The sequence below is a fragment of the Citrus clementina genome, unplaced genomic scaffold (genome assembly GCF_000493195.1).
Source record: "Citrus clementina cultivar Clemenules unplaced genomic scaffold, Citrus_clementina_v1.0 scaffold_4, whole genome shotgun sequence".
NCBI lineage: Eukaryota > Viridiplantae > Streptophyta > Magnoliopsida > Sapindales > Rutaceae > Citrus > Citrus x clementina.
This window is the reverse complement of record NW_006262274.1, coordinates 8985057-9012220: the sequence shown is the minus strand read 5'-3', so window position 1 is coordinate 9012220 and position 27164 is coordinate 8985057. Positions and strand designations below refer to the sequence as shown.

The following is a 27164-nucleotide window of genomic DNA, read 5'->3' as shown; positions in this document are numbered from 1 at the left end:
ATGTGGATGCTCCAACACAAAGGTCCAGGGGTCTGGCTCCGGTTTATAAGCTTGTAACAGATCAAGTAGCTCATTAGCAGTGTGAGCACAAATAAAAAGTTTTTTCACATTAGAAGGAATGAAATAGTTTTTTATTGCATGGTTAAGAAATGTGATAAAGCCATCATAAAAGTTATTGACATTTAACAAACCGATGAGTTTTTGGTGGATGTGCAGATGAGCCCAAGATGCTAGCGTGATAAGTGCTTCTAGTGTTGCAAGATCTCCTGGAAGGAAAATAAAAGCATCAGCATGATTAAGCATTTTAGTTATTCTTTCTTGCATACCTGAGACGACTAACTCTTCTCCAGTTGATGAGTCAGACGAACTGCCCAATGTTTTAAGACTCTTGGGATGATGCCTAACACTTGACTTCCTCTGATAAAAGCTGCTTCTGAGACCATTTTTGATAACCCTCGATTACCTCCTCCATACACCAAGTGTAATTTTCTCGCTGCTATGCTTCGACCAAGATCTATGGCTGCCTCAACGAACTCTTTATGTTTGCCATATGTAAATCCAGAAAGCACACAAATATTCTTGAATTGTCTATTGGGAGTAGCTGACATTGTGATACTTCTCAAAAACAATTTGTGAGTGCTTGACAAAAAAGAAATCACATTTAAGAGTCTCGGTGATAGTGGGTCATGGTTGTGTATGAGGTAATATGTCAGTGTCAAATAACGCATAAAGCACGTGGCTCGCAAGTCAAAAAGAAAACAGTAAAAAGGAAAAAGCAAACAGTAATAAAATTATTAAAGACAATAATGCAAACAATAAGACAATAGTGAAATAAAATAACAATAAAGTAAAAGGATATTTACAGGTAGTTGCGACTGTAGCTCACATCTTCCTCTGGTTTTACGTCCAGAAACGGCTTGAACGCCCTCTATGGGTCGAGGATAGGCTTCCTATCCAGTTTTCTTATAAACTGACAAACAGGGTTGTTTATAGTCAGATTCCCGAGACTATATCGTGCATGCTCTTTCTGGAATAATGGCCATAACTGGAGAATCGCTCCTTGCACATATCCACTGGGATGCGTTTCAAGAGACAAAAGGATATCATCCAATGACTCCTTATTCAAGCCATCCCTAATGAATTGAATCTTATCTTCCCTGTTATCAGACAACATTCCTAAAGAACATGGGTTTTTATTGCAACTCATTCTGGCACACTTATGACAAGCAACAGAAATTCTTCGAGCTCGTCGGTTTCTTGCATAATTTCCTTTACCACAACTAGGCATGTATGCAATAAATTTTGGAGGTAACTCACCTGCCGATCGTACTTTAGCCTCTATTAACCAACAGATGTCAGCAGGTATGTTATTCCTCATGAGTAATCGCATGCGTTCGGACCGAGCTTTATAGATCGTAAGGAGGGCATTCTGACGAAGTGAAGGGAATCGCTTGTGAAGCTTCGCTAGAATCTCGTTTCTGTCCATACCTTCGCCTCAGAATATCAGTTATTATGGGAAACTGAAGTAACCGACTTGATTGTCACGGAGTACCATTATCCGCCACTTCACCGGGGTAACAAACTAAAGCACACAAACAGAAAAATAAATTAAAACACACAAAGAAAATTAAAATCGTCCTCTTATTGAATTTACCTCAAGCTCCAACTGGATGTCGTAAACACTTCTCTCAATGTCTCTGAGTTGGCTTTCTAAACCCTCAATATAGGCTACTAACTCTGGTGGTTGTAGAGCCCAAATGAGATGTGTTTTACAAAATTGAATCTGCCTTTTGAGATGAGTTTTGACACGTTGAAGTGGTTTAAGAATGTTCAGGAGGAACGGTCTAAGTAAGGTACTCATGATTAAAAACGATAAAAGAAAACTTAATAGTTAAACAAACACACTTATGAAAAATAATTTCAATTAGCAGAAGAATAATATAAAGAAAGAAAAAAAATCAAATCAACGAAAAGAAAAAAAAAATCAATTCAAATCTGGTGGGTCACTCAAATTTATTTCGGTGTCTTCTCCATGTGGTTGGTATTCTAGATATGGCTTTAATCTTTGACCATTAACTTTAAACGTGACACCGTTCTTTGGGTCCTTAATTTCAATTGCCCCATGTGGAAAAACAGTATGAACAATAAATGGGCCAGACCAACGAGAGCATAACTTACCTGGGAATAGGTGCAAGCGAGAATTGAATAAAAGCACTTTCTGACCTGGAGTGAATGATTTTCTCATAATTTGCTTATCATGGAAGACTTTCATTCGTTGCTTGTAAATCTTGGCATTTTCGTATGCATCATTGCGAATTTCTTCAAGTTCTGCCAGCTGTAATCTTCTTTCTGAGCTGGCTTGCTGCATGTCAAAATTGAATTTCTTGATGGCCCAATATGCACGATGCTCGAGTTCCACAGGTAGGTGACAAGCTTTTCCATACACTAGCCTGTAGGGTGACATCCCAATCGGGGTCTTGAAAGCCGTTCTATATGCCCATAAGGCATCATCAAGTCTTAATGACCAATCTTTTCTGTCTGGCCTCACCATTTTTTCTAATATGTGCTTTATTTCTCGATTGGATATCTCAACTTGGCCACTAGTTTGCGGATGATATGGGGTTGCCAGTTTGTGTGTGATTGAATACTTTGTCAAAAGAGCTTTGAATGCTTTGTTACAAAAGTGGGCACCACCATCACTGATTGTTGCTCGAGGGAATCCAAAGCGTGAAACAATGTTGCTTTTCAAAAATGCTATCACCACATTGTGATCATTTGTTCTACATGGAATTGCTTCTACCCATTTCGATACGTAGTCAACAGCAACCAATATGTATTGATGGCCAAAAGAAGGGGGAAAAGGTCCTATGAAGTCGATACCCCATACATCAAAAATCTCAACCACTAAAATTGAATTTAGTGGCATCATGTTCCTTCGTGTAATGCTCCCCATTCGTTGACACCTATCACATGAAGAACAAAAAGTGTAAGCATCTCGAAATATAGTTGGCCAATAAAAACCACATTGTAAAACTTTAGTTGCTGTTTTCTTAGCACTGAAATGGCCTCCACAAGCTTGTTCATGGCAGAATGAAAGAATATTCTGAATTTCATTTTCTGGGACACATCGTCTAACAATTTGATCAGCACAATACTTGAACAAATACGGGTCATCCCAAAAGAAATTCTTTATCTCTGCAAAGAATTTAGCCTTATCTTGCTGGTCCAATGCTCTGGAAGTTTACCTGTAACAAGATAATTAACTATATCAGCATACCAAGGTAATACTTCCACATTCATTAATTGTTCATCTGGAAATGACACATTCAATATTAATGGCTCTGTAATTGTGTCAAAATGGAGACGAGAGAGGTGGTCCGCCACAACATTCTCTGTGCCTTTATTATCTTTGAATTCCAAGTCAAACTCCTGCAAAAGTAACACCCAACGAATTAGTCTAGCTTTTGCATCTTTCTTTGTGAGAAGATATTTAAGAGAGCATGATCTGTGAATATAATTATTTTACAACCAATGAGATAAGATCGAAAATTTTCCAATGCAAAAACTACTGCTAGCATTTCTTTTTCAGTAGTTGAATAGTTCAACTGTGCATCATTTAATGTCATACTAGCATAGTAAATAACGTGGGGAATTCGACCAACTCTTTGTCCTAATACTGCTCCTACTGCATAATCAGATGCATCATACATTAGCTCAAATGGTAAGCTCCAGTTTGGGGCCTGAATAATGGGTGATGATGTCAACAACTGTTTTAATTTTTCAAACGCCATAAGACATGAATCATTAAAGATAAAAGGTACATCCTTAGCAAGTAAATTGCATAAGGGTCTAGAGACTTTGCTAAAATCTTTAATAAAACGTCTATAGAAACCAGCATGCCCAAGGAAAGATCTTATTTCTCTGACTGTTTTGGGTGGAGGAAGATTAGAAATGAGATCCACCTTGGCTTTGTCAACCTCAATATCTTTGCTCGAAATGATGTGACTGAGAATAATACCTTGTTTTACCATAAAATGGCACTTCTCCCAATTTAAGACCAAGTTCTTCTCGATACATCTCTGCAAAACTAGTGTTAGATGATGTAAACATTGATCAAACGAATCACCAAAGACAGAAAAGTCATCCATAAAGACTTCAAGGAATCGTTCAACCATATCAGAAAAAATGCTCAACATGCATCGTTGAAATGTAGCAGGTGCATTACATAATCCAAATGGCATCCTCCTATATGCAAAAGTGCCAAAAGGACAAGTGAAAGTAGTTTTCTCTTGATCTTTTGGTGCTATGGGAATCTGATTATATCCTGAGTAGCCATCTAGAAAGCAATAAAATTCATGGCCTGCTAATCTATCAAGCATTTGATCAATAAATGGTAAAGGAAAATGGTCTTTACGTGTGACAGAATTCAACTTCCTATAATCAATGCATACACACCATCCTATAGTCACTCTAGTGGGTATCAATTCATTATCAGAATTGGTAACTACAGTGACTCCTGACTTTTTGGGGACCACTTGCACAGGACTGACCCATGAACTATCAGAAATGGGGTAAATGATACCTGCGTCTAATAGTTTAAGGACTTCAGTTCTAACAACTTCTTTCATATTAGGATTTAACCGACGTTGCATCTCCCTAGTAGTTTTAGCATTTTCATCAAGGTGAATATAATGCGTGCAGTCTACTGGATTTATACCTTTTATGTCTGCTATGGTCCATCCTAATGCTCCTTTGTGCTTTTTTAAAACATCCAACAACTTACCTTTTTGTTCGTTATTTAGGGATGATGATATGATTACCGGCAGAGTACTTTCTTCTCCCAAAAATGCATATTCCAGAGTGTTGGGTAATGGTTTGAGCTCGAGTTTTGGTGGTGATTCTGATGATGGGATGAGTTTCTTCTCTGATGGTGCTAGTTGCTCAACTCTTGACTTCCATTTATTAGTGTCCATAGATGGTGCTGAGTCAAGCAGGGTGTTGACCTCATCGACCGATCTGTCAATATCAAAATCCAAACCAAAGTGAGTTAAACATGTTTGTAAAGGATCATCACTAAGGTTTGAAACAAAAGTATCATCAACTAATGCTTCAATTAAATCCACATCAACAATTCCATCATCTGCACTGTGAGGTTGTTTGGCAATGTTGAAGATGTTCAGCTCCATAGTCATGTTGCCGAAGAACAACTGCATATTTCCAGTCCTGCATTGAATGTGAGCATCCGCAGTTGCCAAGAAAGGTCTGCCTAGAATAATGGGGATATGCTTCCTTGAATCATGTATTGGTTGAGTGTCAATTACAATGAAATCAACAGGAAAATAAAACTTGTCTACCTAGATAAGCACGTCCTCCACAATACCACGAGGTATTTTTGTGGACCGATCTACAAGTTGTAACACCACTGGAGTTGGGTGTAATTCTCCAAGTTCAAGTTTCACAAATACTGAATAAGGCAACAAATTTACACTAGCTCTTAAATCCAACAAAGCATTCTCAATTGTGTGGTTCCCTATGCTACATGAAATAGTAGGGGAGCCTGGTTCTTTGCATTTTAAAGGAATTTTATGTTGGAGGAGAGAACTAACGTTTTCTGTTAAAAATGCCTTCTTTTGAACATGCATATTTCTCTTTTTAGTACAAAAGTCTTTAAGAAACTTGGCATAAGATGGAACTTGTTTAATAGCATCAAGTAAAGGGATGTTAACACTTACCTGTTTGAAGATTTCAAGAATCCCACCTGTGGATTTTCCATTTTTGCCTTTAGCTAACCTATGAGGAAATGGAGCTTTCGGAACGTATTCTCGTGGGTTGGTTTCTTCTTTCTCCTCCGGTGATGACTCCTCAACATTCACAGGTACAATTTGATTTTCTTTTGTCACCGGCATCTCCACTTTGTTGTTGACTTCTTTTCCTTTTCGCAAGGTCATGACTGCTTTGACCTCTCCATGCTGCTGTGGTGAACTAGTACTTGCTTCATGTACTCCTTTAGGATTAGGCACTGGTTGACTTGGAAATTTGCCTTTCTCAACAGTCATTGCCAAGGTCTGAACTGAAGAAGCAAGTTGTCCCACCATCTTCTCGAGGCTTGAAACTGATTGAGCTTGTGAGTTGAAGCCTGCTCTTAACTCATTTCGTAGTCCATCAATGGTGCGGTTCTGTTGCTCAATCGTAGAGTGAGTAAGATTCTTGAGATTTTGGAATGAATCCTCCCATGGCCTGGGTTGAGAGAAATTCTGGTTCTGATTGTATGGTCTAAATGGTGGCTGAGAGGCTTGAGGAATTTGAGGAATTTGTTGCATTGGTAGAGCTGGAGCTGCTGGTCCATTCTGTTGGAGTCCTTGAGACCATGAAAAATTGGGGTGGTCTCTCCATCCAGGGTTATATGTGTTGGAGTATGGGTTGTAATTAGATGGTTTTCTCATTACACCTATGGCATTGGCTTGATCTGAGTATGAGTCATTGTCATGTGGCTCTGTTGATTTAGTAGTCGATAACGATGCTATTTGTCGAGAGAGACCTTCAATTATCGCTTTGACTTCTTTAATTTCTGAACTTGACTCGCCAATGTGAACCTCATTTACTCCCTTAATTCTTCTAGTATTCCTGAGTGATCGACTCCGTTGTTAGGAATTATCCGCTTGTCGCTGGAAGAATTCCCAAATCTCTTATGCGCTTTTTGACATTAGCTCTCCTCCACTTGTTGCCATTAGCCATTCTTGCACATTCGGCAATAATCCCTCCAAAAAGTATTGGCATTGGTGCCATTTCTCGTACCCATGATGTGGACACTTCAAGAGTAGCCCATTGAATCACTCCCATGTTTCGAAAAATTGCTCGTCTTCTCTCTGTGTAAACTCTGAAATTTCCCTGCGAATAGCATTGGTTTTATGCATTGGGAAATATTTATTCAAAAATTTAGTTACCATTTGTTCCCATGATGCAATGCTATTAGCAGGTAAAGTATTTAACCATGAACGAGCTTTATCATTTAAAGAAAATGGGAATAATCTGAGTTTAACATCATCGTCTGAAAATTTAAAAGTTTGACAAATAGCATGAAAATCATTCAGATGATTATATGGATCCTCATTTTCTAGGCCATAAAATGTTGGAAGACAATTTAGCACACTAGGTTTTAGTTCAAAACTCCTAGCAGCTACATTTGGGTATCTTATGCATGATGTGCTCAAATTAGCTAAGGGACTAAAATAGTCCTTAAATGGCCTCTCCTGTAGTGCTTGTAAATCCATTCCAAATTTATTTTTAATGTGCTTTTGTGTGCGAAGTGTTTTTTCTAATTCAAGGTCTATAGGTTCAAGATTAGGAAATAATGACCTACGACCATGCATGCAAAACAAATAAAAAAAAATAAAGATGGGAACAAAACAAATAAAAATAAAGAAGAGGGAGAAATTACGATACTAACCTTATTATGCTATTACAACCTTTCTATAAAAAAACACAAAAATAAATATGTAAAATAAATTAACTAAAAATTAAATTAATAAAATAAACAAAAAAAAGTTGCAAAGAAAAATAAATTGAAAATTAAATTACAGAATTTTAAAGAAGAGAAAAAGGAAAGAAATACTAACCTTTAAGTGTAGATTCACTTTTTTTTCTTTTTTTTAAATAAAAAAATAAAAAAAAACAAATAAAAGAAATTATTCAAAAAAATTAATTCTAAAAATTACTTACCTCCCCGGCAACGGCGCCAAAAACTTGTTGTGCAAATTTTAATGTACTCGCAAGGGCATGAATCGATTGTAGTATAGATCAATGGTGACGAGTGTCGATCCCACGAGGAGGTGGATTTTAATTATATGTAGAATTAATTTTGTAAATGGGTGGTTGAAATTGTGGTGGAAGTGATTTAAATTATCTTAAAATTGGAATTGAGATTCTAAAATTGGAATTGCAATGGCGAGAATAAATTGAAGAGAATTCTATTAAAATGACGTACTTGAGTATCTGGATCCGTATCAACATGCATCATGGGCTCAATAATCCTTATTAATGCCAATTAAATCATGAGGGGGGAATCCACACCTCATGAATCACGCTCTAATCAATATGGTGCTAAGGGCTTATCGTGCCAAATAATAATAACCTTGTACTAGAGGGCCGGTGAAACCAAGGCGGTACTAGACAAGATTAGTATTATTTGTCGACGAGAAGTCAAAACATCCATAAAAACTAGAGGGGAAGAGAAAATAAATTTACCAAATAAAGCCCATGACACATGTTGAGACTTCACCTTCAACCCAAGCTTGAAAGAAAATTAGCCACTCATAATTGAACTAGGGGCAAAATGGGAATTTATTAAAATACGAAAAAAATACAAGATAGAGAGGGAATTACAGAAAATGGAGTCCAAAAATGGATTCAGAGATATCAAATTAGGGGGGGAGGCCCCCTTTTTATAGATACATGAAGTAAATCATGGCCACCGGATTAAAAACAGTTTGGACGCTCAGGATTGCGCCACGTCATCAGTCAACAGTCCACGGTTTGACCATGCGGATGAATAGTAACACGGTTTGACTCGGATAAACAGTAACGCGGTTTGGTTGAAAATAATCCTGTGTGATGCATGTACCGTACACGAGATTTTTCATCCACTGATATGCTGCCACGTCACCATCAACAGTACATAAGAATTTTAGCCCAACAGGATCGTGACACCTCATCAGTCAATGCCACATCATCGATCCGTCTATGTGAATAGTGTTGTGAACAGTAATGAAGTTAGTACCGTATACGTGAATAGTATCGTACATGTGAATAGTGCCATTTTTCCTTTTATGCTCCTCCTAAAGTTTTCGACCGTCCTGAGTTCAAAAGTGATGTCCGTTTTGCCGTCTGATCTCTCCTTTATTGTGAAATGACTATAATGCCCCTAAAATACATAAAATACTTAATTAAAATAAAACACATGCAATTAAATCACAAGAAGGTTAAATACATAAAAGTAAGGGTTGTTAGTGAGACTTGAAATGTAAAATGACGGTTTTCTCCTTTATAAATATGCATTTTCTAACACTCAACACCAAGTTCCAAAACCAAAGGATGCATAGAAGTTTTTTAAATGAATTGATTTCGGTAATCAGAATAGCTCAAGCTTCCATCAAATGACTAATGCCAGGCATAAAGCACCAAAATAGAGTAAAATATAGTGGTCAAAGAGAGAAATGTAAAATAATTAAATTAAATTAAATTAAATTAAAATAAAATCGTATGTCAATCATAATTATTCAAGGTTTAAGTATTCTCTACATTCACTAAATTTTGTAAAGGATCTTCTAGCCTATTCCACTTTATAGCCTTTCTCTTGTGATGGAAACAAGCTCTTAGCAAGCATAGATTTGGCTAGGTTAGAGAATTTTTTATTATAGTATTTCATAACTTAAATCGCTTTACACTTTCTTCCATCAAAGAAGTGAAATTACTAACATTTATCACTCATATTATAAAAGTGGTTAATAAACTTCCCCACTATCACTTAAAAAAAGTAAGTTGGTCATTAATATGAATTTTGTTGGATCACAAACTTGATCTAATTACTTGAAGAAATTCAAGCCCAATTCATAGAAGCTTCTTGTGGTTAGGTAAGGTTAGTATGATTGGTAAAGTAAGTGAGTAGTAGGTTTTGATGAGTGGCGAGGATTTGTACGGTAGTTGAATAAATGAATGGTTGTGATTGATTTATAATATTTATAAATAACCCCTCATGTATTCAATTTAAGTATCAAGAGAAGTAACAAAATATCTAAGTTGCAGAGAGTGAAAAAAAAAGAGTTGTATTATTTGAGGAGTGTGCTTGAAGAAATAAAGAGTGTTTATTTGAGTGTTCAATTTTTATAAAATTCTCCAACAAAGTGGTATCAGAGCTAATAATCTATGCTTCATATAACAATATAGCATATCAAATTGAAGAGCTCAAAAGTAGGAACACAATGCCATAAAAATCAGCCTGATCGTAGTCCGAACGCGCTCACACTTGCTACAGGAAGATGTTGCCCTGAAGTTGAGTCGATTCATTGAGCTAAAGCAAATTGAACCAAGGTGAACCGTGCTGAATCGAACTGAATTGAGATAAATCTAGTCAGAGCCGAGTCAAGGGAATCAAGTTGAATCAATCCATTGACCATTGACCATCAGTCGTTGATCGTTTGATTGTTAACCGTTGATCGAAATTTGAAATTTTGTTCTGAGTCCCTCCTAGGTTTTTTGACATTCTGGTTCCAGTAGTGCAATCAAAATTTCTAAATTTGATTCTATAAAGAGTTATGGTAAATAGTCGCATTAAGTCATTCCAATTTCCATCACTGAAGGAAAACTACTTTGACAGTTGAAGTTTTAAAATGAAGGCCCTCCTTGGAGCTTATGATGTGTGGGAAGTCATTGAAAAGGGGTATAACGAGCCAGATGAGGCTTCTTTGACCGATTAACAAAAGGATAGTTTTAAAGATTCATAAAAGAGAGACAAGAAAGCTCCCTTTTTAATTTATCAAGCTTTGGATGATGATGGATTTAAGAAGACTTCAAGTGCAACTTCAACCAATGAAGCATGAGAGAAGCTTCAGACATGGAGACTTCATCTATCAAGCTTAAAGTGAAAAGGATGTGTCTTTAAACTCTATAAAGTGAGTTTGAATCATTGCACATGAAATAAATTGAGTCCATTTTTGATTATTTTTCAAGAGTTCTAGTCGTTTCAAATCAACTAAAAAGAAATGGTGAAAAGATAGAAGATGTAAGAATTATAAAAAAGTTACTTCGCTCATTAAGCCCAAGATTCGAGTACATAATTGAGACAATTGAAGAGACGAAAGACCTGGAGGACATGACAGTCGGGCAACTTCAAGGTTTACTACAAGTGTACGAAGAGAAGAATGAGAAGAGCAAGGGATCAAGGAGTAACTCCTCAAGATACAAATCAAATAAAAGACGATAAACCAAGGTAAAGAGACAAGACAATGGTCTAGAGGTAGAGATAGAGGACAAGAAAAAGATAGAGTAAGTGGTTGTGGACGAGGCTGGAATCCTAATAAGAATAATTTTAACTATGAAAGAGGAGAAAGCTCTACTAGAAGACGAGGAAGAGGCAAACCAAAATTAAGGTATGAGAAATCCTAAGTACAACGCTACAATTGTCAAAGGTTTGGGCATTACATTTCAAAATGTAGAGCTCCAAGTATTAAAATTAATGACAAAGTGAATTATATTGAAGAAAAGAATGAAGAAGATGGTACACTTTTACTAGCACGTAACAAGACCAATGGAGGTAAAAACAAATATGTAGTATCTCGACGCAGGTACTAGCAATCATATGAGCTAAAACAGAAACATGTTCATGGAATTGAATGAATCAATGAAAAGCGATGTCATTTTTGGAGATTATTCAAAAGTATCAGTGAAAGGAAAATGTAACATTCTTTTTATGTAAAAGATGTTAGCCACCAATTGACTTCAAATATTTACTATGTGCCTATTATGAAAAACAACATCATTAGTTAGGTCAACTCTTGGAAAATGGCTATGGTATTCATTTAAAAAATTATAATCTTTTTCTAAGAGATGATAAAGGAAATATAATTATGAAGGTAAAAATGTCAAAAAATAAAATATTCTCTTTGAATATTCAAAATGATGTTGTCAAGTGCTTAAAGACTTATTACAAGGATGCATCATGGCTATGGCATCTTTGATTTAGGCATCTTAACTTTGGAGGACTAGACTTATTATCCAAAAAGAATACTGTGAAAGGCTTAGCATGCATTAATAACCATAATCAATTTTGCAAAAGATGTTTATTAGAGGAGCAATTCAGAAAAAAGTTTTCCAAAAGAGTCAAACTCAAGAGTAAAATAGTCGCTCGAGCTCATTCACGCAAACGTTTGTGGTCTAATTAAGCTAAGCTCTTTTGGTAAAAGTAACTACTTCCTTCTCTCCATAAATAATCTTTCAAGAAAAATTTGGCTGTACTTTTTTAGGTAGAAGTTAGAAGTTCATGAAGTTTTTAAGAAGTTGAAAGCTGCAATGAAGAAAAAAAGTGGACACCATATTAAAGCTATGACATCTCATCGAGGAGGAGAATTCACTTGCAAATAATTCCAAGAGTTTTGTGAACTAAATAGAATTCAACATCCTTTGACTATTAAAATGGTATGGAAGAAATGAAGAATATAACCATTCTCAACATGACAAGAAGCATGCTTAAGAGTAAAAGACTACCTAAAGAATTTTGGGCTGAACCTGTTGCATGTACAATATACTTTTCTAAGAGAGCTCCAAAAAAAAAGCATACGGGGCAAGATACCACAAGAAGCATGGAGTGGCAGAAAGCCAAGCATCTCCCACCTAAAATTTTTTAGAAGCATAGCTCATGTACATGTATCAAACGAGAGAAGAACCAGGTTGGAAGAAAAGAATAAGAAGTTCATCTCCATCAACTATGATAATAATTTTAAAGGATAAAAAATGTGCAATCCAAATAATGGGAAGATATTGATCAGTCGAAAGGTTATTTTCGATGAAGAAGGAGAATGAGATTTTGGCTCTATCATAGATGATTTCAACTTTTACCCTTTCGAAGAAAATGAACAGACATTGAAAGAGCAAGTAAGAGAAGAATAACAAGAGCCTATAACTTCACATACCTTTCCCGCATCAACAACGTATGAAAGATTTACCACCATCATTTTTTGAGGAGAGAAATGTGGATCGCACGAGAAGTTTGCAAGATGTTTATGAGGTAACTTTGCCTCTTTATTGATTGGGAGCCAGTTAACTTCCAAGAAGCTGCGTAAGATGAGAAGTGGAGAATCGCAATGGATGAAAAAATCAAAGCCATTATGAAGAATGACACTTAGGAAATTGCTACTCTTTCCAAAAGTCACAAGGTAATCAATGTCAAATGGGTGTACAAGATGGAGAAAAATGCAAAAGGTGAAATTGACAAGCACAAGACAAGACTAGTTGCAAAAGGTTGTAGTAAAAATGCTAGCATAGACTTCGATGAAGTATTTGCTCCTGTAACCCAACTTGAAACTATCATACTTATTATTTCTTTGGTTGCTAAAAAATAAAAAAAAGAAGATTTTTCAAATGGATATGGAGTCTGCTTTCTTGAATGGATTCCTTGATGAAGAAGTCTACATCAAACAACCATTGGGCTATGTGATGAAAAGATACGAAGATAAATGGATTCCTTGAAGAAGAAGTCTACATCGAACAACCATTGGGCTATTTGGTAAAAGGATATGAAGACAAAGTTTTAAGATTGAAGAAAGCTCTTTATGGGTTAAAGCAAACACTAAGGGCATGGAATATCAGAATTGACAACTATTTTTAAGAGAACGGTTTCACCAAATACCCATATGAATATACTCTTTACGTCAAAGGTAAAGATAGAGACATTTTGATTGTTTGTTGTATGTGGATGATCTTATCTCTCTGGAAGTAATCCAAGCTTATTTGAAGATTTCAAGAGAGTGATGACTAAAGAGTTCGAGATGACTGATATTGAATCTATGACATATTATCTCTGCATTGAAGTTAAGAAAAAAGAAGAATGTATCTTTATTTCCGAAGAAAGTTACGGAAAGGAAATACTCAAGAAGTTCAAGATGCATGATTACAGAACCATAAGCACGCCAATAGAATGTGGAGTCAAGCTATCCAATATAATGAAGGCAAAGGTATAGATCCAACATTCTTTAAAAGTTTGGTCGGAAGCTTATGCTATATGATATGCACGAGATTAGACATTCTTTGTGCTATTGGACTTGTGAGTCGATACGTGGAAAATCCAAAGATCACGTATTTTAAAATTGCAAAAATAATCCTTCGCTACATCAAAGGTACAATTGATTTCGACTTGTTATATCCAATTTCTAATGACTACAAGCTCATTGGATATAGCGATAATGATTAAGGTAGAGATACAGATGATCGGAAGAGCACCACATGATTCGTGTTTTTCATGGAAAATACCGTTTTCACATGGATGTTGAAGAAGTAACTGATTGTTACACTCTCAACTTGTGAAGTTGAGTATGTAGCTACCATATCAAGTGTTTGTCATGCAATTTGGCGTATAAATTTATTGAAAGAGTTGAATTTGCCACAAGAAGAACCAACCAAGATCTTTGTTGACAATAAATCAACAAGTGCTTTGGCTAAAAATCTAGTATTCCATGATCGAAATAAGTACATCGACACTCACTATCATTTCATAAGGGAGTGTGTAACAAGAAAAGAACTGCAGGTCAAGTATGTGAAATCACAAGATCAAGCAACTAATTTTTTCTGTAAGCCATTCAAGCAAGAAGACTTCGTAAAATTCAAAAATTTTCTTGGAGTCATAAAAGCAAGTTTGGGGGGGGGGGGGGGGGTGAGATCATAAACTTGATCTAACTTGAAGAAAGCTAAGTCCAAATCATAGAAGTTTCTTGCAGTAGGTAAGGTTGGTGTGGTTGGTGAAGTAGGTGAGTGGTAGATTTTAATGAGTGATGAGAATTTGTGTGGTAATTGAATAAATGAACGGTTGTGATTGATTTGTAATGTGTATAAATACCCGTCGTGTATTCAATTTAAGTATCAAGAGAAGCAAAAAAATCTCTAAGTTGCAGAGAGTGAAAAAAAAAAAGTTATAATATCTAAATAGTGTTCTTGAATTTTTTTTTTCAAAATTCTCCAACAAATTTATCTATTCATTTATTCAAACAAGTGACTTATCATGTGGACCACACAAAGAAAATTCTCATAAGAAATTCTTTGCCTCTCATGAAAGTTTTAGATAATATTGAAGGGTATTTAACTAAAATGAATCTTCTTTGATTTTCTTCGATTTTGAACATTAAAAATCTACGTTTGAGGAAAAAAGTTCAGCAGTGAAGTTCCATCAATAACTTATTCAAAATCGTGTTCTCCTATTTTCCTTGCGTTATCATCTCCTCTGAATTGATGCTTCACATTTTCTCTTATAATGTTAGGATATTTAACTTCTTGGCATTATATAGAGTTTGGGTGAAGCTATTTGCACCCTTTCACTGTTCTTATAAAATCCCACTTTAAATAAAATTATATTAAAAGACATATAGAAATTAAATACACTTGAAATTTTTTCCCACAAATTATTGACATTTATAATCGATTAATTTTTTTCTTTTTGTTTTCTACTTGTCACTTCTAACTAAAATAAATTGCAAAAAAATAGAATAATTTATTTTTCTTTTCTTATTTCTTACTGATTAAGAGTTTTTATACCTAAGATTGCTTTCAAATTATAATTTAAAATATATGTAATTTAACTTAATGATTGACATAAAAAAATCCATCACCTAGAAAAATTTTTAATTTATTTATAGGATAAGAATAAGATTGCAAAAAAAAAAGAAAAATAACATAATATTATTTTGAATCTTAACAATAAAACATAAAATTAAAAAAAAATGGAAGAGTGTATTTAAAAGAGAAAATGCCATTTTTGGAATAAAATAAAAATAACTAGAAAAAAGATTTTATAAGAAGATTAGAGCAATACTAATAGTTCAACTCAGAGAGTTTTAATCCTACACCTTGTAAGATTAATAAAATTCATGTAAGCTCTCTTTTTATTATTTGGAGTGGGACTTTGAACCAAGGTGATGGGTATAATTTATTAATATATTTTTCCTCTAATTATATATTTGTTAGTCTTTTTCATTTATATTTTCAGTTAATTATTTTATTTTTATTGAATGGGTTATTAATTGGAGATTGGGGGATAAAATTACTTAAAAAGTAATTGAAGTTATTGGATTTGTCGCTGACGGGCGGATTACATGTGGGCAATATTAAATACGACATTATATTGTCAGGCACGTGAGAGGCTGATTAAACAGGCTGTTATCCAGTATCGGACGTGAATAAACATAAAGCCAGAGAAATAAATTTATTTTTATGTAATTAAATTAAATTAAATCCATTTGGCTTTAGGATTTCAAGAGCAAGTCGGTGGCCACAGAATTCAGGAAGTGGCGGCCTGAGCAACATTATAGACTTACAGTGTTACACAACACACTGGCAGCGATATAACAGGAGAGAAGCACGAATTTGGAGGCCGCAGACAGAACATGGATTCTATTGGTTTTATTATTCTCAATCTCTCTCAGTCATTTTAATCTTTTATACTATGGTTAAGGATTATATCCTGTTCAATAAAATAAATTTATTTTTATGTAATTAACTACCTACGTGTATGTTTTAATAGTTATGTTATTCGTTACACATATTTAGTTGAATATTATTAAATTTATTTAATAAATCCATTATGCATTATTAATTATTAGAATTGCTATTTGAATAAACTTATATTAAGTAAGTCAATAAAATTTATATGTTTGATTCATTATTTTTTATTTATCTTTAAAAAATTTTAATTCTTTATCATTCAATATTCTTTACATTGAATGTTTAAATATCACGAGTCTATCCTTATCAGTCTCTATATTATAAATTTTCAAATAGAAAATTGTCATTGTAGATCTTTTCTTTTGTAGTGACATAAATTAAGATATGAGGGATCATAATTTCATGGAATGATCCTATAAAAATCAAAGTCACATGATCTATTAATCACTTTAATTATTTAAAAAAAATATGTATCGATATGTCTTTCAAATACTGTCTTTTTTTATTCATTCCTTACCATAGTGTACTTTAACTAATCATAATAATAAGTAGCAAGCAATCAATCAATAGATACCTTCTCATCAATAAAAGTTTAAAGCGAAAACTCAGGGAAATGAGATGTCAGAATTTCAGAACAACTAAATGATAAAAGCCAACATTAAACTTGATTTGAGCACGCTCCAGTTGATACTTCGAAAATTGTCGTCAAGATAGAACAAGTTACTAAGATTATCTCAACAATTTAATGAAAGAAAATAATAAATAAAAGAGTAGTGCTACACATCTCAAATTTTTTATTCTAAAAAGTTATTTTAAATGAAGTGACAATTATCAATTAGTTGGTGAGATAATACAATTAATTCACTTGAATCTTGTAAAGAATTATCAACCACTCAATTAATGACACATTATTTGAGATAATTTTTTAGGATAAAAAATTTGAGATGTGTAGCATTACTGTAAATAAAATTTATTATTTTAACATATTTTAACCCTTAATTTTCTGTCAATCACCGATCCTTCTGCTGTTGAATCTTGACAAAATTATTGCTCCCAAAAACAAAGGAAACCTTGCCATAAAGAAAAGAACACATGGTTGGACATGTTGCTCACGTGACAATGGCGAGTTGGGGTGGATAGCTGGAAATATTTACATTTTTTTCATTAAAAGCTATATTTTTTTAATTATCAACTTTCATGCTTATTATAATTATATAAGAGACACAATTGAAGCCAAGGTCTAGCTTTAGTAGTTAGAGAGTGGCTTTCTTAGAGTTTGAGTTTTAATGAATATGTGAATTAATTAATAATAATAAGAAAAGAAATGCTGTCAGTATCTCTTATTAATTAATATATCACTTATTTTTATTATTTTCATAATAGTCAATAACTTCCCTAACATAAAAGTTATATAAGAAAAGAGAGGTAAATGAGTCAGTTTCTTGATATTTTATCTTGCAAATATAAACTATATATTTATAATACAAAATTTTAAAAACAACAAAAAGTATAAGAAAGATATCTTGTTACTAATTTATGAATAAAAGTTTATTTGAAAACAATGGTGGTGGCCATAATCATTTTTAGTAGGGACTAAGTTCAAACATTAATTTAATTTAAGAAAATGATCAACAAATAACATATCTCAAAATAAAGTTCATTAAAATATTTAATTCGATTACACTTATAATTGTTCTCGACATAGTTTCATATTTTGAAAATGTTGAAGAATGACCTCATTATTAAGATAACAAAATATATCTCTTTCTATATATGCAACAAGACTATTATTCAATTATTGACCTTCCATCTTATTTCAAAGGCAATTTTTCACAAAATTCATAGACGACGGGTTGATGGTAGGCGGTAGATATATATATATATGTGTGTGTGTGTGTGTGTATGTTTTGGGCAAAAGTATCAATGACGGGTAAGGGATTTGATTTATGTGAACTTTTTATTTTTTTCTTTTTTGAATTTTGAAATGCTGTATAAAAATGTTGGCATTTAGTTATTTTTAAACTCTAACAGGGGCTTTATTGTAATTTCATTAAAAAAATAAAATGAATTTAATCTTTTTTTTTTAATCAAACAGTGGTTGAAGCCCCTGCTAGCTCCCAAGTGGTGCCGCCACTGTTTGAAAATAAGGACGTACTGTAAAATTTTGAAGTTAAAAGAGTTATTGACTATTACAAAAATAATAATAAAATAAGTGGTATATATATTAATTATAATAGAAAGGAAGTGGCAGTTTCTCATAGAAAAAAAAAAAATAAAAGACACAATTCTTCATATTCTGCAACTTTATTTAGTCTTTTTTGTACTTTTATAAAAAAAATTTAGCATTTTGGATAAATAAAATTATTCTTTTATTGATTCTTTGATGGACTCCAAATATTAATATAATAACTTTTGACTATTGTAATTTAATGTGTCAATTTTATATACCGGAGAAATTTAATCAGAGTTCAAAATTTAGGGGATGATATTTTCCCCTACAATTTTTTTTTTTGAACACACCCCACTTCAATAATTATTTTCAAAAGTTTATGATTATTTAAAAAAAATTCAAATAACGAATAAGGACGGATATCTAATCAATTAAAATATTCTTATTATATTTTTTACTCGGGCTCTTTTTACAATTTTTGATTACTTGTTTTATTATAAGTTTAAAATTAGTGACTTGGTGCAGGTAATTATACTCCTCTCAAGATCCATAAGAAGGAAATTAAAAAAAAAATCCAGAACAAAATCAAGACAAATTGAGTTGCACATGGCTGGATTTTAACATGACGTATAGAATGACATTAATTGCATATAAATTGTTTAGATTGACCGACTTTTGTTCATCCTTGTAGAAGCAGGCGATATTTAATGGATTATAATTTATAGCTTTAGATATTTTAAAAGTGTTTTATTATTATTATTTGCTTTCTTTTCTGTTGTTTTGTTTTTGAAGAGACATAGAAAGAATATCACAATTGATTAACGCGGCACGTCTACATTGATGGAAACCTTATACTAGTTAAAATAAAACTTGTTTCGAGAAAGGAAAAAAAAATCAAGATAAAGCTTTTCGATAAGAAGTCACTTCGCTTTTACATGATTGTATGAAAAGGAAATCTCATTTATCTGCATGGATCAATTGATTCGATTAAAATAACAACCTAATTAATTGTTACAACTTATATTAACGTGTGTGCTTTAATCTTTTTTTTTAATTAAACACGTATATTAGTGAAGTTCCAACCTGACTAAGGAGATCATTTCTTACTTAAATTATACTTGCTAAGGTTATCTGGAAATACTTTATATTGAAAATAGGCAAACATAAACACACAAAGTAACCGTAACTTTATAGTTAAGGAAATATCTTGGATGCTTTTGCCCACCATTATAGAAAAGAGCAATATTCTTAAAGCACTCAGGACTCTTTGTTATAATTAATTAAATGGAACGCATTTAACCTTTTCTAATAAAGGTATATATAACATCAATAAAATTTGTATCTTATGCACTAAATTTACATGGAAAGCTAGGGTGTCAAATGACTTCTAGGCATGATAGATACCAATGACTAGTAGGTCGCCATTATATATCCGCAGTTCATGTGATTTTTTCTGTTGCATGATTGTTTCAAGCTGTGATCATTGTTTTCGATTTCCACATCATACATGAGCCAAAATCTTATTATACAAAAGGAAAAGAGCAGCATAAAAATCATGTTTATTACTAATAATATTAGAGATCAGAATATTCGAATTTCAACTTTAGTTCTAATATCATATCTCATTTATTTATTAGATGATATATTTCATAACTCATAAAATTATTTAACCATTATATAATGAATAAATACATATATGTTAGTGATATAATAAATATCACTTATTTTAGTGATATAATAAATATCACTTATTTACGTCGTCTTACCATCAGACAACCATATATAATAGTGGAGAAGTATAGTCTATTATCAACTAACATTAAAAATTTGAATTAATAACCAAGGTTATTATACACAAATCCGAAAAATTATTTAAAGAATCTAACCTATAATTATCAAATAAGAATATGTATAAGATGTATGATAAAAAAACTTACTCATTTAATATAACTCTTATCACTTAAGTCAAATTTGGGTGACTAGATGTCCAAAATACATCCACGAATAGCCATATAGATTACATTTATATTATAAATTAATTGGCTTATTCCATATATGCCGGTTGCGGGTGGGGGTGTGAACACTGAACAATCACATGTAAGACTTTATACTAAAATTATTTCACAATTAATAGATATTATTAGGCTGAATTAAAAAAAAAAAAGGGTATTCAACCTTAGCCCCACATCTATATAAATTTGCTCCTTTTATTCCTTAGCTTCATTACTCTTCCTTGAGTTTTTATTTCATTAATGGAGTCTCAAGCTTTTTCATTATTGGAGCCACTGCAATCTTTCTATTGTTTCGTTCTGTTTCTCTTAACCATATCATTTTTTCTCTTCTCAATCTTACTACTCTATATACAAAGGCAGAAATTTTGGTGCAACTGTGAAATTTGCTCTAGTTACATTTCATCATCTTGGTCCAATGAATTTAAAAATCTTTGTGACTGGTACACTCATCTTCTTCAAAAATCCAAAAACCAAACAATCCAAATTCATGTTCTCAACAACACAATCACAGCAAATCCAGACAATGTCGAGTATATCCTCAAAACAAGATTCAACAACTACCCTAAAGGAAAGCCATTTTCGATGATCCTTGGTGATCTTCTTGGCAAAGGAATTTTCAATGTCGATGGAGATTTATGGATATTTCAAAGGAAAATTGCTACCCTTGTGCTTGCTAGCATTTCTATCCGAACATATGCATTTGAACTCGTCACAAACGAGATCAAATATAGACTCCTTCCACTTTTATCTTCATCACTTGCAAATAACGATACTACTAGCAATAATAATAGCGTAGTGGATTTGCAAGGAGTTTTTAGAAGATTTTCATTTGATAACATTTGCAAATTTTCATTCGGGTTGGATCCTTATTATCTTGAATCATCACTCCCCATTTCTCAATTTGCCAATGCCTTTGATCTTGCATCAAAGTTATCCGCTGAGAGAGCAATGGCAGCACTGCCACTAGCATGGAAGATCAAGAGGCTTTTCAACATGGGCACTGAGAAAAGACTCAAGAAAGCAATTGAAGTTGTTAATGATCTTGCTATGGAGGTCATTATGCAGAAGAGGAAACTAGACCTTTCTACTGAAAACAGTCAAGATCTTCTATCAAGATTCATGAATTGCATCAGCGATGACAATTATTTGAGAGACATTGTTGTAAGCTTCATTTTAGCCGGCCGCGACACAATGGCCGCAGCATTAACGACATTCTTCTTTCTCCTAGCACATCACCCTCAAGTTGTGTTAAAAATTCGGCAAGAATTTGATCAAGTCATGTCATTGGATCAAGAAGTACTTGCAAGCTACAATCAAATAAGGGAAATGCATTATTTACATGCTGCAGTCAATGAGAGCTTGAGGCTATACCCACCAGTACAGTTCGACTCAAAATTTGCTCAGGCGGACGATATCCTAGCAGATGGAACCTATGTTAACAAAGGTACTAGAGTCACGTACCATCCTTATGCAATGGGAAGAATGGAAAAAATCTGGGGTCAAGATTTCATGGAATTTAAGCCTGAAAGATGGCTGAAAAATGCCATGTTTTGCCCACAATGTCAATACAAGTACCCAGTTTTTCAAGCTGGTGCCAGGGCTTGTTTGGGCAAGGAATTGGCTTTGGCGGAGATTAAAATGGTAGCTCTCTCTGTGCTTAGTAAATTTGATATTGAAATCGTTGAACCAAGGGGTGCACCCCGGTTCGATAATGGGCTCACAGCAATGTTGAGGGATGGGCTCCAAGTTTTGATTAAAGAGAGAAATGAGTGATCAAATTGCATCATAAATGTTGCTGGTCCTCTATAGCTTTTTTAGCATCTCCTTTGGTTGAGTGATGGGTGCAATTTTTGGTGAAAAAGGTGGTGGCGATATTTTAGATTAAGACTCAATGAGTACTTTAATATGTAAGTGAAGAGTCAGGAAGTGATGATGACGTTTCAGTTGTGAAAATAAATGTGCTTAAATTATGAGAAGAAAATGGTGTGAATCATGATCCTTATATGGAGAAATGAAATGCAAATTAAAATAGTAATATAAGATAAATGAAAATCGAAATGACATGTAAGTTCTACTTCCTCTTTGATTTGAATTGAAACCTTTTTCTTTTTATTCTTCATTCCCCTTAGTTTCTATTTGACTGGCTTGAATCACGATACAAACAGATTTTATGCTAGGTATATTTTATGCTAAACTATGTCTATGTTGAGTCTGAAAGAATTCTTAAGATCGAAGAAAGATGAGATAAGCTGAATCTAACTGTTTTATTAAGCTCAAAAATAGTGAAATTACAATGAGCTGGTTTATATAGTTGCTTAGCTCAGCATCCAGCTTATTCACGAATTTACAAACACATGAAATGCATGTTAAGAATCTAATCACAACCGTACATTTCTAACTAATTCATTTAATCATGCAAAGTCAGAGGAATCTCTGTATAGCTATTTTGCCAACTGGAATCTTCTGGCTTGTCACGTGTGATCCTCAATCCATTTCTCGTGTGAGTAACATCCTTGGTCAGCAAGTATGCTTCAGCCAATACTCCCACATGACTTGATTCAAGTTCAGCTTCATTCAATATTTCAACATCCCTTCTCAAACTTAAATCTCTGGAAGAGACTTTAAGTTTGTTTCTAAAGAAGCTGAACTTAGGATAAGTAAGTGGTTTGGTTAACACATCAGCAATTTGATCATTGCTTGAGACAAATGCAACTTCTACCTCTTTCTTTTCAACCATGTCTCTTACAAAGTGAATGTCAATTTCTATGTGTTTCGTTTTTGAATGAAGAACTGGATTTGTAGCAATTGCTGCTGCACTAGTACTGTCACTCAACAATAATGGAGTGCAGCTGAGCTTTACATTTATCTCCTTGAGAACAGAGCAAATCCAAGTTATCTCTGCACATGCTAATGCCATGGCTCTATATTCAGATTCTGCTGATGATTTTGACACTACACTTTGTTTTTTTGAGCTCCAGCTAACCAAATTATCACTTAAGTAGATGCAATAACCACTGGTAGACCTTCTGTCATCAGGATCACTACCCCAATCAGCATTAGAATAAGCTATCAAATCAAAAGACTCTGACTTCCTGAAACTTAAACCATGGTCAACAGTTTCTTTCAAATATCTTAGGACTCGTTTGCAAGCTAATCAATGAGGCTGTAGAGGACTTGCCATAAATTGACTTAGCTTATTCACAGCATAAGCAATCTCTGGCCTGGTAAGTACAACATATTGAAGTCCTCCAATGGCGCTTCTATACTGAGTAGGTCAGAGTATTTTGTTCCCATAAACTTACTCAACTTGTCAGTTGTTGCAAGTGGAGTATCAGTTCCATTACAGTTCTGTAGATCAAACTTTGCAAGTAACTCCTTTAGATATTTGGTTTGAGATAGCACTAGGGTGTTTTCATTTCTTGTTACCTCAATACCAAGAAAGAAATTTAACTGTCCCAAATCCTTGAGAGCAAAAGTACTACTTAGGTCCTGAACTAGTTGCTCAATCTTAATGTTATTGCTTTCAGTGACTATAACATCATCAACATAGATCAGTACAATAACCACATCATTTCCATTCTGTTTGAAGAACACAGATGTATATGATTTTGCTCTACAAAAATTCTATGATTTCAGTACTGATTTCAGTTTGTTAAACCAAGCTCTAGGAGCTTGTTTCAGCCCATAGAGAGCTTTCTTCAACTTGCAGACATGCCTTGGATAATCTGGATTTACAAACCCTTCTGGTTGAGGCATGTACACAGTTTCAATCAGCTCCCCATTTAGAAAGGCATTATTGATGTCAACTTGTCTTAATTTCCAGTCATGTACAACAGCAAGGTTTAGAACAATCCTTATGGTTGCAGCCTTAACTACTAGACTAAAGGTTTCCTGATAATCCACTCCTTTAGTTTGTAGATAACCCTTTGCCACTAGCTTGGCATTGTATCTGCTTATTGACCCATCAGAATTTTTCTTAACTCTAAAAATCCACTTGTTTCCCACCAACTTCATATTTTGTTCTGGGGGAAATAAGCACCAAGTCTGATTGTTTATTAAAGCATTGAATTCATCTTGCATAGCTAGTTTCCAGTTGTGATCATTCAAAGCTTCAGTAACACTTGAGGGTGTGTCTAGAGATAAGGTTTTTTCTGTATTGAAAACTTTAGGTTTAAAAGTTCCAGCTTTAGCTCTGGTTATTATGGGATGTGAGGATTTTAGTTGAGGTGTGACTTGAGGCATTTCAGGAGTTTGATTTTGGAGATGATTGTTTCCAGAAGTGACAGAATAATTTGAAGGGTTTTGAGTGCCAGATTGTGCATTTGAAGCATTGTTGAGTAATGAACAAGTGATCTCATTATTGTTATCAGAACTCAGATCATTAGGAGGAGTAATTTCCAGATTTTGATTGTCAGATGGATTTACACCAGCTGCTGTTGCCTCATGACTGTGACTCTTAGAAGGAAAAGACACAGTGAGGAATTTACTAAAGGTGTTTGTGAGTTCAACTAACTGTTTTGGTTCAGTACACATGAACTCTGGATCTGTTTGGAAAGGGAAAGAACTTTCATTGAAATTTACATGTGCTGCAATGTATATCCTTCCACTTGAGCTAAGACACATGTAACCTTTATGTGAATGACTAAACCCCAAATTTACACACTTTGAACTGTGAAAGCTGAACTTATGACTATTATAAGGTCCCAGAAATGGATAACACTCAGCAAAAAATCTTTATAATGGAATAATTTGGTTTTTTTTAGTAAAGAGATTCAAAAGGTGTTTTGTCATTGAGGACAGGTGTGCTGGTTCTGTTTATAAGATAGGCTGCATTTGAGAAAGCTTCCCACCAGAACTTTAAAGGTAAGTGGGCTTGAGAAAGAAGAGTCAAACCAGATTCTACAAGATGTCTATGTTTCCTTTCAGCTTTTCCATTTTGATGGTGAGTGTATGGACAAGAATATCTTAAGGATATTCCTTCACGTTTAAGATAGGTTTCAAAGGCTTTGTATTCACCCCCCATATCACATTGTAAGGCTTTTATTTTTAGCTCAAGGCTTTTTTCAATCTGGTTTTTAAAAGTGATAAATGCTGTAAGTGCTTGGGACTTCTGTGTTAAACCATAAATCCAGGTGCAGCTTGTTTTATCATCAATGAAGGCTATGTAATATCTAAACTCTTGATTTGAAATTGTAGGAGCAGGACCCCAGAGGTCACTGTGAATAATTTCTAGAGCATGTTTAGTTTTTGTTTCACTACTTTTGAATGACAATCTATGTTGTTTTCCATATTGACATGCTTTGCAGAAAGACAAATCAAACTTATTATTTCCGAGAGAAATGTTACAAGCTGACAAAGTTTTCCTAAGTGCAACAACATTAGGATGACCTAATCTCAAGTGCCACAGGTCTAGCACTTTGTACTTGTACATTTTTCACTACAATTCACTGAAAGTATAGACTCTGGTTTGTGATCTTTATTTACTAAGAATAGGCTTGAACTGATAGTAGATGATGATAGAATAGACTTGGCTTGATTGGAATTAAGAGGCAAACACAGCAGCTTGTACAATCCATCTTTAGCCATTCCTTTCATAAGAACGCTCCCCCTTCTCTTGTCCTTAACAGCACAAAATGATTAATTGAATTCAATATAAACATCATTATTATGCAAAAGTTTTGAGACACTAATCAAATTCTTGGTTATTTCAGGAACATAAAGTATGTGATTGAGTTTAATATGAGGTAAAATGTGTGGTTCAAGTGTACTGAGCAATGAATGACGAATAGAAACTATTTTAAGTTTAGCTCCATTACCTACTACAAGTTGATCACTCCATTTATATTCTGAGCTGATGTTGAGATTGTTGAAGTCATTTGAGATGTGGTTTGTTGCTCCACTGTTGAGGTACCATGCACCATCTCTATTTCCTCCATTTTCAGCTACATATGCACTTCTTCGATTTGGCATTTGATTTAGTACATAATTCTTTTTGAACCTGTACCAGCAGTGTGATTCTTCCTGAAGCAGATCTGACAAGGTCCCTTAGGTTCATCTTCATCAATCTGACTTTTGCCTTTGGCCTTATCAGAAGCATTTGAGCTTTGGTTAAAGTTTCCTCCACCAAACTGTCTTGCATTTGAGTTTCTAGGTTGTCTTCCACCATAGCTGTTGTTATTTCCATTGAAGTTGAAATTTCCTTGCCAGTTTCTTTTCTGATTTCCTCTTTGATAAGCTAGGTTAGCTTGATAGTCCATGTGACTAACAGAATGTTGATGCTCAATCCTATTTTCATGACTCAGCAGCATTCCATACACTTCAGAAGGCATAGTGCTTTCAGGCCTAGCATTGATTGTGGTAACAATCGAGTCATACTCATGACCTAAGCCAGCAAGTAAGCAGAGTATAAAATCTTCATCGCTCATGTTGTTACCAGCTACTCTTAATGCATCTAGAGTAGTTTTCATTCTTGTATAGTACTCATGCACTGTCATAGATCCCTTCCTTGTGGTTTCAATATGAGTTCTTAAGTGTAGAACTCTGGATCTGGATCTTGCTCTAAACTGAGTAGCAAGGATCTGCCATACATCCAGTGAGGATCTTGCTCCAACAACAGCACTCAAAACTTCTTCACTCAAGATTGAGAGTAACCAGCTCATGAGTTGTTGATCATTCCTCCTCCAGATCTGGAATTGTGGATTTGGTGAAGTAATCACAGTCCGATCACTGTCAATGTTGATCATTATGCGATTTGGTGGAGTCTTTGAGCTATCAATCAGATC

The 27164-nt window shown here is 34.1% G+C and overlaps 1 protein-coding gene and 2 non-coding genes across 3 annotated transcripts; 2 read left to right on the top strand and 1 right to left on the bottom strand.

Annotated features, from left to right (window-relative positions):
- Positions 1-6792: 6792 nt before the first annotated feature.
- On the top strand, positions 6793-6896 carry LOC112099347. The gene has a single exon (XR_002906151.1). It is a non-coding gene; the product is annotated as a small nucleolar RNA R71 (small nucleolar RNA).
- A 13726-nt stretch (positions 6897-20622) lies between these two features.
- LOC18043819 (cytochrome P450 94C1) lies at positions 20623-22155 on the top strand. Its single transcript, XM_006436580.1, has one exon. The coding sequence runs from the start codon at positions 20623-20625 to the stop codon at positions 22153-22155; it is 1533 nt and encodes a 510-aa protein (XP_006436643.1).
- A 4518-nt stretch (positions 22156-26673) lies between these two features.
- Positions 26674-26811, bottom strand: LOC112099389. Its single transcript, XR_002906193.1, has one exon. It is a non-coding gene; the product is annotated as a small nucleolar RNA Z247 (small nucleolar RNA).
- Positions 26812-27164: the final 353 nt, after the last annotated feature.